Raw genomic sequence first — 19,261 nt, forward strand, 5'->3', positions numbered from 1 at the left:
TCTCAAATTGTTGTCATTGGAAGATCAGGAGAAAACAAATGCATGGCAGAGAAGATTATTGGATTTACAATGCTTGCAATTGGATAGAGCTTTACCTTTGAGCTACTATGAGGAAATGTCAAGGAAGGCTCAGCTAAAAGCCAATGAGTGCGTGGAGGATAAAAAAATTGAGAAGAGTGATTTGGTGTTGCGATACAATAGTAAATCGGACAATACCTTTCAGAAGAAATTTCAATCAAATGGGAAGGTCCTTTTACTGTTGTAAACAAATTTGAAAATGGCACATATCAGTTGGCAGACTTAAATGGTGGACAACATAAATATCGTGTCAATGGTTATAGATTGAAGAAGTATCTGGCACGTTTGATGACAATTGTGATTGATGAAATGCTATCAATAGAAGGAGACAATATGGAAACATCTAAAACTGTGGTTGAGGTTTCTGGGGATAAGATGCAGTAGTTGTTCACCCTAGACACCTCTGCTTGTCATGAATGATCAAGCAGGCTAGGGGGGATTGGCAAGCTATGTCAGGCATTTTTTGGATGAAGATAAAGTCATTAATCCATGCTAAAAATCTTGCTCACTAGCCTCGAGTACATAGATGTACATAATGCTTTGAGTTTTCGGAGTGCTCTTGTAAAATATATGTATAAAGGCTTGGTTCTGCTTAGTTACTTGCAAGAGTTTCGGGTTGGTTGAACTTTTAAAAGGTGGTTTTCAATAAGTATTTTCAGTCGTGCTTGATAGCCGGTGAATCGGACTCATGCATCATGAGTTACATGCATTTGAAGTGAGCGGTTCCTTACTTAGAAAGTGGGTGTGGATGCATGCGAGGAAAGGCAAGTGGGATGATTTGATAAGATTTAATTGGAAAAAGTACGCCCGAGGATTTCTGAAAATAGCCGAAGTGATAAGCTTCGACCCAGGCTTTACAGTGCCGCATTCGGTGCTAGGAGTAACCCGCCACGCCTCCGCCAAGATTGCTCGGTACGGAGAGCAAAACAGGAAATTAATAGGCTTAAGTGGGGAGGTGGGAGGATGGTGCCAAGTGGCAATGGAGTAATTCCATATGGGGGGGGGGGGAGAACGTGGAAATTGGAGTGTATAACGGGGGAAGTGGGTACCCCTTAAGGTTCTATCAAAGGGGCAAATGGAGCTTCTCTTGCCTTGCTAATGGGGCTCGTGGGTGTTGGGAGAGAGAAGCGGCGCCCATTGTGAGTTCCCATTGCCTGGACAGGCGCCTTGCCACCTTTTTGGTCCCTGGACACTTGCCCCAACCCCATTCCTTGGTCAAATAATCACTGAAAGCTCATTTTTCACCCAAAAAAGGCCAAAATTGGACCAATTAAAAGGTGCCCAAGGAGAGAACCATGTCGGCTAAGAGGAGAGAGAAATTTTCTTGGGATAAGAGCCAAAAAAATCCCCCCTTGTGGGAGTTAGTGCGCCACAAATGAGATAAAATATTGGACATCAGCAATGTGAGGCGATGGCAAGGCCAATTCAGCAACGGCAAGTAAAACTGAACATAGGCCATCATGATGCTTTGAACTATCCGGAGACGAACATGCAACGGTCATGTGCACAGCTTCCAATACTACAATTTGACATTTAGGCGTTGTATAACCCAATCCACTTGCTGGGTTGCAGTGACCTTTCATTCAATAGGGTACCCTAAGTGGCGGACAATGACATTTGGATCAAGACTGTCCCTGGGCCATAAAAGATGGTTCCATTCCCGTGCATTGAGGGACAAGAGTTTGGATTTTCGGAAATTAAGGCTTGCCACAAGCCCAAATGTATCCAGTGCCTGCATGATCACGCGCATGTCATCTTGATGATTGCGGGGCATAAATAACAAGTCATCAGCATAAGCCTGCCTAGTAAAGTCATTCCCAGAGGGTACTTGCAATCCGTGAAGGTGACCAAGCGAAACCAAATGATCCAAATACATCAACAAGGGGTGGGTGGCAATAGCATACAATAAGGCACTGAGTGGGCAACCTTGGCAAACAGAACACCCAAGCGACCACAGGGATCAGTCAACTCCCCATCAAGAAGGCCTGAAGACATATTATGGGTATACAAGAAATAGAACACATTAGATAACTTATGACCGAATCCAAGGGCCCGCATTGTGTCAGCTATAAAATCCCATTGTACTGTATCAAAGGTCTTTTCAATGTCGACCTGCATGAGAAGTACATCTTGCTGGGTGTATTTAGCATATTCCATACCAATCAAAACATTAGCCAAATTGTCTATGACTTGACGACGGGGGATAAATTTATATTGAGATGGATGAATACCTACAAGAAGAGGCTCCTTGATGCAATGCACAATCATCTTTGCCAAGAATTTATATACAACCAGCATGAGAGTGATCGGATGCCAATGAAGGAATTGCTCACAAAGTGCGTGCTTGAGTAATAATTTCAGCAATCCTTCTTTCCAGGATGTGCCAACGTCTTGCTTACTCCACACAGCATTCATTGTATAGAGCAAAGGCTCTCTCAAGGGCTCCCAAAAGGAAATAAAAAATTCCACTGTGAGGCCATCCCAACCAAGGGAGCGCCATCGGCCAAGAACAAGCAAGGCTGAATGCAATTCCTACTCAGTAAAATCAACTTCCATGGCTTGGCATCAACGGGGAGAATCTGATGCACCGTAGATAACAAACGATGTCGTGCATGATGAATTTCAGCTAGAACCGGAGGTGTAGCAGTAAATACTTTCCCAAAGTGCGGAACCATGGCATGAGCAAGGGCAGGTTTATCAAGTTTGCGTTTATCATTGTGTTGCAGGTGTACTCGGGCTTGACATAACGTTGTCAGCTCACCTTCAGTCAATGAGCGCTATCAACCAAAAGTTGGAGCTTTTGGCACACTGATTTGGCATCGTCAACATCTCCCCGTAACTGACGCATATTGTGCTTGCCATAATCTTGAATCACACAATGCACTCGCACATGAAACGATACCTAGCAATATCAGAGTCAAGATATATCTAGGCAACCAAACGGGGAATAACTTGATGAATCATCTCTCGAAATGCCTCGTGAGAGATGTAGGCATTATTGATGTGTGGTAAACATTTCCAAGAGAGAGCTTGGTCACAGTGTAGACTCCTTTGCAAAGCGCAAGGTCATCAAAATAGGAGCATGATCAGACAACAACAATGTATGATCAATGCGCATCTCGCATACAATCATGTTGTTGTAAATGTACGACATACCACCAATCTAATCTTGCACGATACGAGGATTGAGCATTATGCCAAAAAATGTATCCAGAAACATTCGGATGCCATAGACTCCACAAATCCAACATCTATGTGTGTGCAACAAAATCTGTCCAAGCCTGCAATTCCACCCCCAACATGTGCAATGACATACAATGTTATCGGAGGGTGCGGGGGCATTATTTTGTTTTCCAAGAAAAAGATCCTCCTATTAGTTAATAAAATTGCCTATAGGGCTACAACCATCTCTACTAAAGAGGGCTACATCAACCATAAGGGGAGACTCTCATCTGGGCTCACCCCGGACCATGGTGAAGAAAGGCCCAGGGTGCCCAGGGCTCCCGCATGCGGTCGGAGCTGCCCTGAAGTCTCTCAGAGTGTCCCCTGAGAGTAGGGATCAACTCTGGTCAAAAATCTTGAACAGTCTCCGCTGGTGGCACAAGGCGAGCCTTGAAGATGCGGAAGCAACGGGCCTGCCAAATAAACCAGAGTGTCATGCCACAGAGAAGCTCCCAACACACCTCTCTCTTACTGCACCAATCCTGTGGGGTAAGCTTTATAGCAAGCTGGAGTGTAGGTTGACCTCCCTGTATCACTATCATCCTGTTGGTGGAGGATAGCTCAAATTCTAGTGCAAGGCCCGTGAGGGTGGACCAAGCAGTTGCCCCCCAAGTGTACTGTCGCGTTGTGGAAAGAGCTGGCATTAGTCGAAGGACCCGAAGCCAAACCCGGTCTGCCATAGGGCAGTCCCACAAACAGTGATGTTGACTCTCCAGAGGATGGTCACAAGCTGCGCATGCTGCCTAGAGGACACTTTGTACTAGCCAACTCCCCACTGCTGTAGCTCTATGTGCAACTAGCCACTGGAACAAAGTGACTCGCCACGGCTGTATGGCGTCCCACAACCTCGCCCAAAAGGCTGACAAAAACTCAGCTGCGAGACCCTCTTGCCAATGAAGTGCTGCAGGAGGACGAGCCTCTCTCGGTGCTACCAGTATGTGACGTCCCAGTCAAACAGTGTACTGAAAGAAAGGGACCCCTAGATAGTCGGCTGAAGTGAAAGGGTCCCTCCAATACCACTCTCCAGGATTCCACTGTACTCTTGCCAGTGGGAAGCTCTCCCAAGCCCAAAGCCTTTAATGGCCTGTCTCAAGAGCTGTTGGGTCAAGATCGATGACACACGTCCTCCCGCAGATGCCCACTACTCGGATCTTTCTGAAAACAACACTCTGCAACTTGTGGAGTATCTAGTGAGACTCTGTGTAGTCGACCCTCGCCCTCGATCTTGAAGAACATGGAGGGTACAGTTTCTGAGCAAGCTCGAATTGTGATGAGGACCTCCAGTCGCGTGAAGGTCCCCATCCATTTGGAAGCTATTGTCTGTAGAGGTGTGAGCCACTCAGCTGGTACTGCCTCTGTGATGTCCTGGCACATGCTCTACACCCCTCTCATGCCTTGTAGCTGGATGCTCTGTAACTCCTCTGGAAAACCTGAGAATAAAATCCAGTCGCCTAGAGTGCGTGTTGGACCCTTTGCCATGGGACCCCAAGAAACATGAGGCCTACTACCAACCAAGTGGCCTCTTTGAGTGCTAAACATGGGGTTCCAAACAAGGGGTTGTCTCAAGCGCTCCTCCGTGCAAGTGGGCTGGTGCTGCTCCAACGTGACAACCCAAGTAGCGAACTGCAGTCCCTAGGGGAATCCATCTAAACCCCTCACCTAGCAACCAATCAGTCGTAGGAGAACTGCCAACCGAGAAAGCCACTGTCTTTCTCCAGTTGATCAGTGCGCCTGATGCACAACAAAACGTCTATAGAGCTTGCTCACACGTGTGCAGGTTGGCCTCCTAGCCCTCCAAGTACAGAGCTGAGTCATCTGCAAACTCAGCATCCAATAGCTGGTCGCCTCGAATAGGGAGCGCAAATGTCACATGCACATCTAACCCTATGTGTACATGGACAAGCTACTTCATGACATGGGTTCAGTTCAGTAAGCTTAGAAAGTGTTCTTGCACTTTTGTGAGTCTGTTCCCAGAATGTGCATGTCCAGGCACTTAGAGTAGATGCATATCCTTTGGTTGTACACAACATGATCATGAGATTTCAGTCGGAACCCATCAGAAGCATTTTTACAATGCATAGACCTATTTTCCCTGTTTTAGCCAATTTTCACTTATTATTTTTAAGTGACTTTTGTTGGGAACTAGGTAGGGAAATTTTGACAAGCAACTATATAAGAAAGCTAGCGCTAGCGCTTTCTGGTAGAAGAGGCAGCAGAAACCTTGTGTTCATCAGGCACCTTCTGAGCAAGACTCCCCCCGCAACAACCCTAGCGTTTTCAGCCATCTGTAAGCCTCGCGTTTTTACATCAACTCAGCCCTGGCGCTTTTGCACAGCACATCAGCCCGGCAACAGCAAGACAGTAGAAACCCTTGTATTTTTTCAATAGAACACAGAGTTCAGCCTAGCGTTTTTGCATCAGCATAACCATCTAGTGTTTTGTAGATTCATTGCGACAGAACCGCAAGATAGACTAGCGTTTTCAGTTTTCAGTAGTTAGATCCCACAGTAGAAGTCCTGAAGCTCGCAGATCTCACCTTCCTGCAGCAGTTCCTTGCCGCAAGGTCAGATCCAACAAGGTTTGCAGATTCAGTCCGGAAAACACAGATTTCAGCATCTGCGTTTTTAGCGCGTCATCGTCGCATCGTCGCCAGCGACATCGTCACGGATATAGAGTCAGAATTCAGCAGATCAAGATTTGCAGATTTCAGCCATTAGCGTTTTCAGATTTCAGCTCGTCTCATCATTGTCGACATCGTCGGCAAGTCCACGCATTGTAGAGATTTGTGCAATCAATAATAGACCGCTCTCGCCATAGAGAGTGGGGCCTTCGCAGGAGGGTTTGACAACATTCTGGTGTCGTATTCTTCTCTCTCTAACTCTCAGTCTCATGCACCTTCATTCACAGTGTCTACCACTTTGTTTGTGATCATTTGCACTCTCTCACTAAAGGAACGGAATACTCTCCCTTTCGTAAGTAAAAGGAACCCTTGAGCACAATTTGGAGCGCTCATCTTGAGCAAAGTTGAACATTCACTTCCGCTGCACCTTACATTGGTATCAGAGCTTTGGCAATGTTCTGTATCACTCAAGGAAAGAACCACAAGAACCACATTCCTAATCGTGTTTTTGAAGAGTGACAGGAAACCCAAGAAAGAAGGGCTTGTCGAGCCTCTCCTTGTTTCTCTTTTCACTCATTGAGAGCGGACCGTGCACTGAGCGGCTGGCTAATCGACGTGAGGTGGGAAAAAGCAACCTTGGTGTGAGTGCAAGGCCTCTAAGTGGTGCGCCCGTGGAAGAGAGAATAGCTCGGGTGAAGAGAAGATCCTTCTCTAACACAGATTGCAAGATAAAGAAGAACCTCAAGACCCTCAAGACCTTCAAGAACCTCAAGAACCTCAAGACTCCAGAACCCCAAGAACCCAAGACCCACAAGAACCCAAGTTCCTAGTGAACTTAAGAACCCAAGACTTCAGTGGATGGTCATTACCCGAAGTGGAATGGATACTTCGTATGGAGGTGATGAGCATGGAAGCGGCGAAGAAGAAGTTTCCCCACCAGGAGGTTTTTCCGAACCTCCCCCTTTCCCATCTACACCAAGGATCGCACTAACTCCTATGGAGGCTTTCGACAAGATGATGATGAACAGGAAGTTAGAACGCGAACAAAGAAAGGCAGCTATTGCGCGTGAGCGTGAGCAAGCGCGCTTGGCGGCCAAAGAAAGAATGTCAGCCATAGATCGTGAATACGAAGAAAGATCAACCATAGAGCGTGAGGACGAGCAAGCACACTTGGAGGCCAATGAAAGAAGAGCTGAATTGGATGGCGAGCGTGAGCAAGTGCACTTGTCGGCCGAACAGAGATCCCAACACATGCAAGAGTTATTTCGACTCTTTTCTAGTCTGCAAGAGCAGATTGACAAGAATCAGGAGAAGGAAACTCTCTCAGTCTTTTCTTCTCCAAAGCACGATACACATGATTTGCATGATAATGATAAGCATGATGATTTGCATGATCAAGATGTGATTATTCACGAGCATGATGATTTGGAGGATAATGATGTGATTGTTCACAAGGATGATGGTTTAGTTGATACTTTTTCTAGTGAAGCTAACCTCATTGCAGATTCCTTCAATCACGAAGAACCAATCTTGGCTCTCGAGTCGAGGTCCAAAGAACCCCCACAGGAAGTATTGTGTATACGCATGATTAGTCAGTACGCATTGTTCGAGTGTTTCATTCGTGATGCTTTCTTGTAATTTAGTCACCGTCCTTATGTGATCCCTTTCCACAGGCATGACATATTGTACGCTGAGCACGATTCACTCATGAATGAGCACAGGGTATGTGGAACTCTCATGAAAAGATGAAATGTTTTCACCCAAGGAATTCACATTCCATGTTTCTTCCTTGGCATGACACAGTTTTTGAAAGAGCACAAGAAGGATTGAGCATCAAGCATCGGCATTTCCATCGTGATTCGCCATAGTTGATTGATTTAGATCAGACAGTCAAGATTCGACCCCATTGTTTGCGTGTGTTTGATGAACAGTTTGGCACTGCGTCACTTTGTTCATCTGCATTGCATGCACAGTTTTTTCGAAGGAATAGAGAATTTTTCCAGTCTCTTTACATGGAATGGGTATGTTCATGTTTTTGCGTTGGAAGTGGTTTCAGGAATTTTCATCCTCGGAGATTCTTGAAGAAGGTAGACGCATGACCATAGACGAAGATGAAGCATTGAAGGATCCACAGATGACTTTGTATCGCTTTCGGCGCGGCCCAAAGAAGCAAGCGTTGCAGACCTTTATGAAGTTCAAGTATCGTATGACCTACGCATTAGAGTGGGCCGGCAAAGAGTTCTTTCCAAGATTCATCCAGACGTTGTTGGCCATCTCCTTCGACGCCATATAGTTCGGTACCAGTACCTCACTTTGAAACGACTGGATGTCACGTGAACATCTAACTCTATGTGTACGTCGACAAGCTACTTCATGACATGGGTTCAGTTCAGTTAGCTTAGGAAGTGTTCTGGAACATTTGTGAGTCTGTTCGCAGACCGTGCATGTCCAAGCACTTAGAGTAGATGCATATCCTTTGGTTGCACACAGCATGATCATCAGATTTCAATCAGAACCCATCAGGAGCATTTTTACGCTGCATAGACCTATGTTCCATATTTTAGCCAATTTTCACTTATTATTTTTAAGTGACTTTTGTTGGGAACTAGGTAGGGCAATTTTGACAAGCAACTATACAAGAAAGCTAGCGCTAGCACTTTCTGAAAGAAGAGGCAGCAGAAACCTTGTGTTCTTTAGGCACCTTCTGAGCAAGACTCCCCTCCGCAACAACCCTAGCATTTTCAGCCATCTGTAAGCCTAGCGTTTTTACATGAACTCAGCCCTGGCCTTTTCGCACAGCAGATCAGCCCAGCAGCAGCAAGACAATAGAAACCCTAGCATTTTTTCAATAGAACACAGAGTTCAGCCTAGCGTTTTTGCATCAGCATAACCATCTAGCGTTTTGCAAATTCATCACGACAGAACCTCAAGATAGACCAGCATTTTCAGTTTTCAGCAATTAGATCCCGCAGTAGAAGTCCCTAACCTCGCAGATCTCACCTTCTCGCAGCAGTTCCTCGCCACACGGTCAGATCCAATAAGATTTACAAATATAGCCCGGAAAATGCAGATTTCAGCATGTGCGTTTTCAGCGCGTCATCGTCGCATCATCACCATCGACATCGTCTTTGACATAGAGTCAGAATTCAGCAGGTAAAGATTTACAGATTTCAGCCATTAGCGTTTTCAGATTTCAGCCCGTCTCGTCGTCGTCCTCGTTGTCGTCGACATCGTCAGCAAGTCCAAGCATTGTAGAGATTTGTGCAATCAATAGTAGACCGCTCTCGCCATAGAGAGTGGGGCCTTCGGAAGAGGGTTTGACAACATTCTGGTGTCGTATTCTTCTCCCTCTATCTCTCAGTTTCATGCACCGTCATTCACAGTGTCTACCACTTTGTTTGTGATCATTTGCACTCTCTCACTAAAGGAACGGAAGGCTCTCCCTTACGTAAGTAAAAGAAACCCTTGAGCACAGTTCGGAGCACTCATCTTGAGCAAAGTTCAACATTCACTTCCGCTGCACCTTACAGCTAAGCCACGTAGACCAACCTGCTGTGAAACCAAGAATCTGATCATCGCCTCAGCATAGAACAGAAAGACGAAGGGGGCTAGAGGGCAGTCTTGTCTGACCTGACCGAGCGTGTGAGCATGAAATGATCTCCTCTACCTCATCTAACTGTGTGCATGTCTATAGAGAGATGACACACCTCTCATCCAAGCATCTGAGAAACCCATCCTGCGTAGAGTTCCCTCCAAGAAGTCTAAGTCAACTCTATCGTAGGCCTTCTCAAAATCGAGAAGAAGTATCACCAGATCCTCAGCTCGGGGGCGTGCGAGGGCAGACGCCTCCCAAAAAGTGAAGATGTTGTCAAGGATGCTCCGCTCCTTGTATAATGCTCTCTAGAAGTGGCTGAATCCTCAAACTCAAAGCCTTGGCTAGAACTTTGTAGGCTGAGTTGAGGATGGTGATAGGCCACCACCGCCGAATCTCATCCAAGGAGCCACTTTCCTTGGGAATCAGGTAGATCAAGCCCTCACTCATGTTGTCAGGCATCTCTTTTGTGTGCAAGATGTACTGAAAAGCGCTGCAAAGGTCTGAGCCAAGCAAGTCCCAAGACTCCAAGAAGAAACTGGGAGTCAAACCATCCTCACCGGGACAACTATCTCAAGGAAGTGCCTTGAGGGCCTCATGGAGCTCCTCTAGCTAAAGAGGCAGCTCAAGCCTCTGGTGCATCTCGTTAGTCACAAGACAAGGCATCTATGCTTAAACCTGCTCTCCGTATACATCCTGACGCTCTGACTCAGTCTCTGCTGCGAGCAGGTCAAGGTAAAAGTCAGTACCAAACTGCACGGATATCCTCTGGCTCTAAAACGACTGACCCGCCAGGTCTCCTCAACTGGTTGACAGTGGTGTGCACATGACGGGGTCCCACTGTCTCAAAGAACGCCTCGGTCTCTCTGTCACCCACCTAGGTCCATTGAGACGCCTGTTGATGGAAAGCAAACTCATGGCGCATCTCCTCTATGCTTGCAAGCTCTTGGTGAGCTTGCTACAACTGCTCCTCCAACCAAGGATTGTCTCGGTGCTGCTCGTGCATCCTCTGCAAGGAAGCAGCGCCTCGTCGGAGCCGCTACTCCTCCTCCCTTGCTGCAACCAGGCCAGCCGTAGACTCTTGGAGAAAGAAGCGACTAAGCTAAGCAAGTCTCGAGGCCACTCTGTCAAAACAGGGGAGTCTTGCGTGTACAAGCCCTCTGTCGAAAGAGCCACCACTCACTCTCTGAGCTCTGAGTCCAACAAGATCCTCTCAGGGATGCGTAGCATCATGCTCCCCCTCCTCTGTCTATCTGTCACAGTGAGGATCACTAGTGCATAGTCTGAAAAAGATAGGTCCCAGCCAAAATGCAAACTAACCCACCCAAGTCACAAACGTGGTTACTGGCGTAGAAGCACTCTATCCAAGATAGATTCACTCCTCCAACTTTCTGGTCCGAGCGAGAGAAGGCCAAGCTGTCTGGGGGCCTCACAATGCTAGCATGCTTCCAAACATCTGAAACCCTCAAACTCATACATAGCCTCTCCCAAGCTGCCAACTCAGCCTCGTGCACAGTAGCATGGCTATGTCCAATCCTGTCAGAGGGGTCCTCAAGCATGTTGAAGTCACCCCCAATGCACTATTGCTCTGCATGTGGCAGAGACTCTACAATGTGAGACCAAAACTCTACACGTGCAGTTGCCACATTGGGTGCATAGATGTTCAGAAAGCCCAAGAGGTAGCCCTGAACCGGCATAGTAATCCACTGAGCCCTGCCAAGCACAATAATACCACCAGCTCCAAATGCAGCTGACCAAAATGTCTCATATCGATCACGCAAAAGATGGCCTCATCGTCTAATGCGGCTCTCACAAAGATGATGCTTCTGCAGCATAAGAAGATCAATCTCTCCACCCACAAGGCATCGTTGAAGCTCCTGACGCAATCTACCCCGCTGACGCTGAAATTTGGGCCCTTCTAATCTCTGCACATTCCACGAGACAATCCTCATGGAGAATGAGAAAGAACCGATGTTGCAAGACCAAACGGTCTCATAGTGGCCACACAAAACCTCACCACATCGACGAATGCAGCTCTCACAAAGATGTTGCTCTTGAAGCATAAGAATATCACTCATACCACCCACTAGACATCTCCGAAGCTCAAGGGACCTAAAGCCATTGAAATAAAGCGGCGTCATGAGTTTGCCTTCCATCTTGTCAGAGGGGACCTAAAGCCATTGAGGAGCGGTGTCATGAGTTTGCCTTCCATCTTGTCACAGGGAACCTAAAGTCATTGAGGAGCGGCATCATGAGTTTGCCTTCCATCGACAGGCATCTGAGTGAACCTAGGTGGGCGAGAGAATTACTCGTGAGTTCTTTGAGACTGTGGGGCCTCGCCATGCATGCACCAGTGATAGTCAGTTGAGGAGACGTGATGGGTCAGTTGCTACAGAGCTTGAGGATATGCATGCAATTGCTACTAATTATTGTAAGTTGATTTCAGCTGAGCCATAGTCAAAGCGCCAGGATTTATGCAGAGAGTAGGTTAGGGCACAAATGCCTTGCCTAGTTACTGAGGAGATGCGGCAGAGACTAGAGATGCCTCTCGAGCTGGAGGAGCTCCATGAGGCCTTCAGGGCCCTCCCCCAAGGTAGTTGCCCGGGGGAGGATGGTTTGACTTAGTTTTTTCTTGGAGTACTTGGAGCTGCTTGGTCCGGATCTCTGTAGCGCTTACCAACACATTTTGTACACTGGTGAGATGCCTAACAATATGAGTGAGGGTCTGATATACCTTATTCCCAAGGAGGGAAGCTCCTTGGATAATATTCGATAGTGGCGTCCCATCACCATTCTCAACTCAATCTACAAAATTTTAGCAAAGGTTCTTAATTTGAGGATTCAACCACTACTTGAGAGCATTATACATGAGACCCAGAAAGGCTTTTGTCAAGGAGCGCAGTATCCTTGGCAGCATCTTTACCTTTTGGGAGGTGTCTGCCCTCGCACGTCTCCGAGGAGAGGAACTTGTGATACTCCTCGACTTTGAGAAGACATAAGATAGAGTTGACCAGGATATCCTAGAGGGCATTTTGCGCAAGATGGGGTTTTCAGATGCTTGGATGAGAGGAGTGTCAGCTCTCTACAGATGTGCGCACAATCAGGTGCTCTTGGCAGGGGAAAGAGGGGAACGTTTCATCCTCACGTGTTCAGTTAGACACGGTTGCCCTCTTGCCCCCTTCCTTTTTCTCTTCTATGCTGAGGCGATGAGTAGATTTTTGACTTTAGAGGAGATTTGTTCCCGTGGTTTAGAGCTTCCTATTAGGGGAGACGAGCTGCTTGATGCTGAGTTTGCTAACGACTCAAGCATGTTTTTGCAGGGCGAAGAGGCCAATCTACACAGGTGCGAGCAAGCTCTTGAGGTGTTTTGTTGTGCATTAGGAGCACTGATCAACTGGAGGAAGACAATAGCTTTCTGGGTTGGCAATGCTCCTACGTATGATTGGTTGCCTAGAGAGGGCTTCAGGTGGATCCCCCAGGGACTTCTCTACGCTATTTGGGCTGTCAGGTTGGCTTGGATTTGTCTCCAAAGCAGCAGACTGCTCTCCTCCTATCCATTAGGAGGAAATTGCTTTATTGAAGTTCGGCACGGCTCTCTTTGGCTGGCAGAGTTGTCCCAGATGCTTTTGGTTACTATGTGGTACATCATGTCTTGCTGGATTCTCTCGAGCTCCTGCATTAGCCAGCTGAAGAGGCTGATCAGGAACTTTCTGTGGTCAGGGCGCGAAACCCAGTCAGCCCGGGCCAAAGTGTCCTGGCAGGTCATCACCTTACCATGTTTGCAGGGAGGGCTGGGGATCATCGACCCAACACAGCATAGCAGATCCTTCCTTGGGAAGCCTGTGGTTAGAGGAATGCTTCCAAGAGAGGAGCCCAGGAAGGAGCTGATGCTACACCAGATGGTGCCTCTTTGGGTATGTTTTTTCGTGCACCTGCCTCTTCGCGTGCCTATGGTATATTGCCTGCATTTAAAACTGATGGTTTCTGTGCATTTTCCTGGAGTAGATGGGGCTTAAGTGTTTACTCGGTTCTCTTAGTTTGTGTGTGTACTTGATTTGTATGAATGCTTTTGGAGTGCTGTGGTGGGTAGGGGTTTTTTTGTGTACCTGCCTCTTCGCTTGCCTATGGTATATTGCCTGCATTTACAACTGATGGTTTCTGTGCATTTTCCTGGAGTAGATGGGGCTTAAGTGTTTACTCGGTTCTCTTAGTTTGTGTGTACACTTGATTTGTATGAATGCTTTTGGAGTGCTGTGGTGGGTAGGGGTTTGTGCTATGCTGGTCTCTTCATTATTCATCATGCCTAGTATCTTCCATTTTTGCTACAGATGCATGTTTCATAGATGTGGGGTCTGATTATTTGTGCATTGATGACCTATACATTTCAAATGCAGGTCAAATACTTGTTTTAATTGGAAAACCTCTCAATAGCCTCTTGTATATCAGCATGGGATCGGTAAGAGCAATTTTTGCAATCTTGCTTTTCTGGTATTCTAAAGCCGTATGGATGGATGATGCTTTGTACTAGTAAGAGTGGCAAAAGATGTTACCATTGTCACTCTGTCAAGTGTCACTAAGAGCAACAGTTGTCTCCACAGTTGTGTGTTCTACACTTGAAAACCAAGAATAGAATCTTGTAATTCAAATGGCCCCTTTCAATCTCTTCTAGGTATTCATGCTAGTCACAAAGTTTTCTTTATTTACTTCACCCTGACGGCCAGTTGCTGTTACATCCTTTTTTGGACATCTTTTATATTGGCTGCCAGTGCTTGGTACGTGTTTATTTAGAGCATGTATATGCATACTCAGATAATTAGAGCGATAAAGAGGAGAGGAATACTGTTGAAGAGGAGAAGCATTGTGAATGACAGACGTGCACATTAGACACAGTTAAAAGACCTGCATTTGAATGCAAGACATGAGGAAAATGCACATGAGATCAATAGGAATATTAAAAATCTAGATGCAAGGTGAATGACATTTATGATCTTGAGAATTTATGAATCTCAGCAAAGAGGAAATGTGAGAGAAAAGGTGATCTTCCCAGAATGTGTTCTTTTTTAATTTTTTCTTAGTTTTTCAGTCGTGCTAGCTCATGCAGAGCTTTTTTTTTTGGGAGGTTTTTCCCCTTTCAAGTAATCAAATAATTTAAAACAGGCAAGTATTGTCTGCATTTTATCATTCATGCTGCCAAAGGAACAGAGTGTGAATGCTGGGAGGCCACATTTTGTGCTCAACATCTTTTCGACAGATCAGGTATGCTTATTGACATATGTGAAACATTTGGATGCTTGGTTTGGTTTATCTGAAAGGTCTGGGAAATTGCTTACTTGGAGGCAATTTGAGCTCCTTTATGCAGAAGGTTTTGAGCTAAAGAGACGTACGTGCTGACTGTACCAGGGATTCTGGTCAATAATAAGAGAGACATGGGCGGATAAGCGTCTTCAGCTTCTTTCTCTATGGTATGAAAATTTTGTTGGCTACTTTTTGGCAAGTTCATGTCAGACTAGCTGCGATACCAAAGAATCGGCAACGTAGAGCGGACGTAGAGATGAAACCGTAGTTTTTGTTTGCATGTACCTGGCAGCCAAAGGTATGAATTTCAAGAAAGTGTCCCACTCTCTATTCAGAGTGGAAATTTCCATTCAGACAGTGGCCCCTGAGTCCAAGGCAGGCATTCAGTAGATGGCCATACCTTTGTGAGGCTTCACACAGTTTAGAGCTTTGCTTTGGCTAAAGCATACACTTCATGTGAAGACTCTCATTTTTGACAAGAGCGCACACTCGACGAAAAGACTACTCTTTGTGGACAAGAAGACACTCGTAATAGGAATACCTGAGGTTTCAGTCACTAAGGGGAATTGAGAACACTAGAAGAGCTGTTTCTCTAGTAGGTTGCAACTTGCTGAAATGGAATTGGATGAGAATTTCAAGTGTAGAATCTGAACAAAAACGCCGGAAATCTTGACACAATTCCAGATATAATTGCTAGATTGGGGCTTTTTTGAGCTCTAGTTATCTATGGGGAAAGAGTTTGTAAGGTGTAGGGAATGGTCCCTTGCTGACCATTCCCAGAAATCCAGGCGACTACATGGCGACCGGCGGCCGTGTGGGAGCATGGATTTCTGGGGATGCTCAGCAAGGGCCATTCCCAGCTGTCACGGTTGGGGGGGAGGGGGGCCAGCCAGTGTGGACTGCAGGATTCCAGCCGCTGTTGTGGCGGAGGAGCTTCAATTTTATTACGGCTGCTGATGTGTCTGACATCCATTTGCAGACGTGTCTGACATCCTTTTGCTGCAGTAGATTTTTCTGCGTTTGAAGATGGTGTTAATGGATGGCCCACAGCGTCTGCCCCCCCACCCACTACTGTGACGAGATTGTGAAGACCTTAGTAAGAGCTTGAAGAGGGAGAACAGGAGAGTAGTTGGCAATAGCCATGAATATGTAAACTTTCACCTCATTGTTGCCTGATAATTATGCGTTGAATATAGAGCATTGAGGAAAGATTCCTTAGAACCACATCCTGGCATGCAGTGGTTGCATATCTTTTAGGTTAGATTGCGCACACATCATGCACTCCCTGAAGGGCAGCAAGAAGTTACATCATTTTTTGAAATACAGGAAATCTTTTTCTTGTACAGGTGGGCTTTTGCACTTGCAGGTCTTGAGTTGACTCTCAATTATGGAACAAATCTATTCGAAGCCATCGACTCAGCATCTACTTACAATGGCCAAGCACTTGCAGTAGGGACGGCGGTGGCTGTATTGACGGCATTAAGCTCAGTTTATCTCAAAAAACCTATGGCAAAGCTGGGGGGTTTTCTCTACATCATTGGTTCTTTGATTTATGGGTCTATGAGTCTTGGGCTTGCCTACAGTAATACGATCTGGTCGGCATATGTCCTCTATGTCCTCATGTTGGGCCTGGAGAAACTCTTGATTTGTTTTGTGTATGCACAATGCGGTAGCCTTGTCAAAAATGATCGATACGCTCTCATGTTTAGCTTCAACTGTGGGGTGGGCCAGGCGGTGATGGCGGTTTTGCAGGCTGTCCTGGTAAGTGCATGTTTGTTTTTTTCATGAATAATTCCTTGATAAGATTGGAGTGTTATTAGTCTCTGTCAATATCGATAGAACATGACCATATTCTTCATACTAAGATAGGAGCCATGCAAATTAGGACGTTGTTGCAATGCACATGCATGGCTTATGTATCACAAATATATTCCAAAAGTTGACTCACATTTATCACGGGAAAAATATTCCATCCTATCTATTGACTGCACTTTTTCTGTTGCTCTAAAACTGGTGCAAACACTGAAAGTTTTTTACTCCTCTTAAAACCAACAGGAGATTGCAGAAGTTGATGTCCGAGGTTTATACAAGGTTTTGGGATGCTACTTCTTTGGGATTGCGTTTTTCTTCAGCATTTTGTATGGTGTGTATGTGTGGAAAGTGAGGAGGGTGGAAATTGCCTTTTTTGACGATGTGAGCGTACCAAATTTGATCAAGGTCGAGCCTCTGCATCAACCCCTCATCGTGGACAAGGAGGACAATGTTATGCTTAAGAACTAAATTATTTTCATAACAGGTATTGAGACAATGCACTTAATGACTTACATCTCTTTGTCAGCTATTAATGCTTTCAAAAGTAGAATGCGAAATTATAAGTCCAATTTTCTTATTCAAGAACTCTGTATATCAATATGTTTGGCGGTCACAATAGCCCATGTGAAGGCACCAGTAATTTTTTATCCACCTTACCAAACGGAGCTATATACATGCTTATCATGTCTATCTTTAGGGGCCCCCATGCATGGACAAGAAATCGATGACATTAACGACCAAACTAGTAGACTACAAATCAGGATATATGTAGACTGACATCAAACATTCTTCTATAAAGTAAATATGTACACAATGCATTTACTAATACCTATAAATAAGATGCATTACCGAGCTGTAAAAAAAAGAAGAGCATGTCTATTTGTTACACACATACGATAATTGATCTATTAGTGAGGAAAACATGTAGCTAAACTAAACTAAAGGAGGCACTTGACGAAACCTATAAATATAGAAAGCATTGATGAACGCTAAAAAATGAAGTGCACAATTGGTGTGGTAATCGTGGTGTCGTTTCAGTGTGCAAGGTAGAGGATGTTGTTCGTGTGCTACATGGAGACAATGTGAATAGTATTTTGTGTGGCAATGAAGCACGGAGTGAAAACGCTAAACATGTAGTGCATGTCATGCAAAAGTGCCATACAAAAGTATGGAGTTTTAGATGCAAATTATGAATCTTACAGTTTTGTCAAGGTGGAGACAACATATTTGTCATTTTGAAACGTCTACTATTGTGAATATATATATATATGCTACTTTAGAACAAATGTAGATGGCTTAGGGAAAAAAACGATAATATTTCTGTAATACTCTCCATCTGCATGTGAGATTGATGCTTTTGCCCTTGTAGTCATGCTCTACTCACCTCTTAAAAGTCCCTCAAGATGTCATACAGATTAAAAATATCTTGAAAACCATGTGTAATCTTCCTATGCAAGAACCTCTAAACCATGAATCATGTCATTCTCGGTAAACCGGTCTATAGGATCAACCTTAAGAGTGTAGTAAAATCTATATTGGGACTATGATTGGTAAGCACACAAATAAGCATCTATCATCCCCAAATTTCTAGATTTCTCGTATTTCATCCGTGATAACCTTCTATTGCAATGCCTAGAAAGCGAGGCTAGTCATAGGAAAACAAAAGCAAGAGAGAGTTGTTCTGTCACACTCCACAACCTTCTCGCAATTGCAAAGGAACTAAGAGGCGGGTTTTGCTGTGGATTAGCAATATTACCGATTTTAGTGCTTAAATCCCTTACATTTGTCCCCTACACTCTCTTTGAGAAAAAATTAGCACGTTTCTCTCTAAAAAGTTGTTCCCTTTTTTCAAGGGGTCACAACTCGAAAGGCACTTGTTGATCAGTTAAGCTAAAGGAGGTCATAACAAACACACACACACACGTGCACATAGAGATATTAGGTTAGAGAGAGAGAGAGAGAGAGAGAGAGAGAGAGAGAGATTAATGTCGCTTGCTTTTTGATTGATAGCTTTTTCAGCCTTGGTTATTTTTGACGCATTGATGCTAAATAACTATCGATGCTGGCAATTGGCTTTTGAGCAAAGTGGTATGATTTGGGTCAAGAGAAATGGCTTTTGAACGTAGCTATCTGATTGGGGATAGCCTACAGGCGAAAACCGTAACTAGCCTTAGCTCATCCTCTGCTTGTGAGCAGAATAACGACACTAAACAGACACTTCTCTACTCTGGTTGTTGTGGGAGGGGTGAGGATAATTGCAATATCTAGGGTGACGAAGAACAGAGCCTTTTGAGCCCCTTCGATGCACGGGAAACCTGAGGCAAACGTTCAGAAGAGTCCCTGAAGAAGAGCAAATTAGGCACTCCATTACCACAAAGAAACTCTCACAATAATTTCCACATTGTGACTTGGGGTCGGCGGTCCCCTGCCCCCAATCGTACCTAGCTAGGTATGCGGTGCCTCCTGAGCAGAAGCTAGGAATGTGGTGCCTCCCAGTGGTCCCTTGCCCCCAATCGTGGGGGGCCGGCGGTCCCCTGCCCCCAATCGAACCTAGCTAGGTATGCGGTGTCTCCCGAGCATAAGCTCATGATGTTATGCATTGTATGAAAAACACTGAAAAAGATTCCGTTTTTCTACATGAG

At 45.4% G+C, this 19,261-nt stretch overlaps 1 protein-coding gene across 3 annotated transcripts in view; it reads left to right on the top strand.

The window, feature by feature from the left end:
* The window catches only part of LOC147457849 (uncharacterized), a 144,036-nt gene extending 126,848 nt beyond the window's left edge, over positions 1-17,188 (top strand). For all 3 annotated transcript variants that reach the window (XM_086512634.1, XM_086512635.1, XM_086512637.1), the window contains 5 exons: positions 13,907-13,968; positions 14,670-14,768; positions 14,913-14,974; positions 16,154-16,568; positions 16,863-17,188. In XM_086512634.1, the coding sequence (XP_086368760.1) occupies positions 13,907-13,968; positions 14,670-14,768; positions 14,913-14,974; positions 16,154-16,568; positions 16,863-17,087 (863 nt within the window). In that variant the 3' untranslated portion in view covers positions 17,088-17,188. The remainder of the gene's footprint in view (positions 1-13,906; positions 13,969-14,669; positions 14,769-14,912; positions 14,975-16,153; positions 16,569-16,862) is intronic.
* The last annotated feature ends 2,073 nt before the right edge of the window (positions 17,189-19,261 follow it).

This window comes from Adiantum capillus-veneris, chromosome 5 (genome assembly GCF_014529385.1).
Source record: "Adiantum capillus-veneris isolate H3 chromosome 5, ASM1452938v2, whole genome shotgun sequence".
Taxonomy (NCBI): domain Eukaryota; kingdom Viridiplantae; phylum Streptophyta; class Polypodiopsida; order Polypodiales; family Pteridaceae; genus Adiantum; species Adiantum capillus-veneris.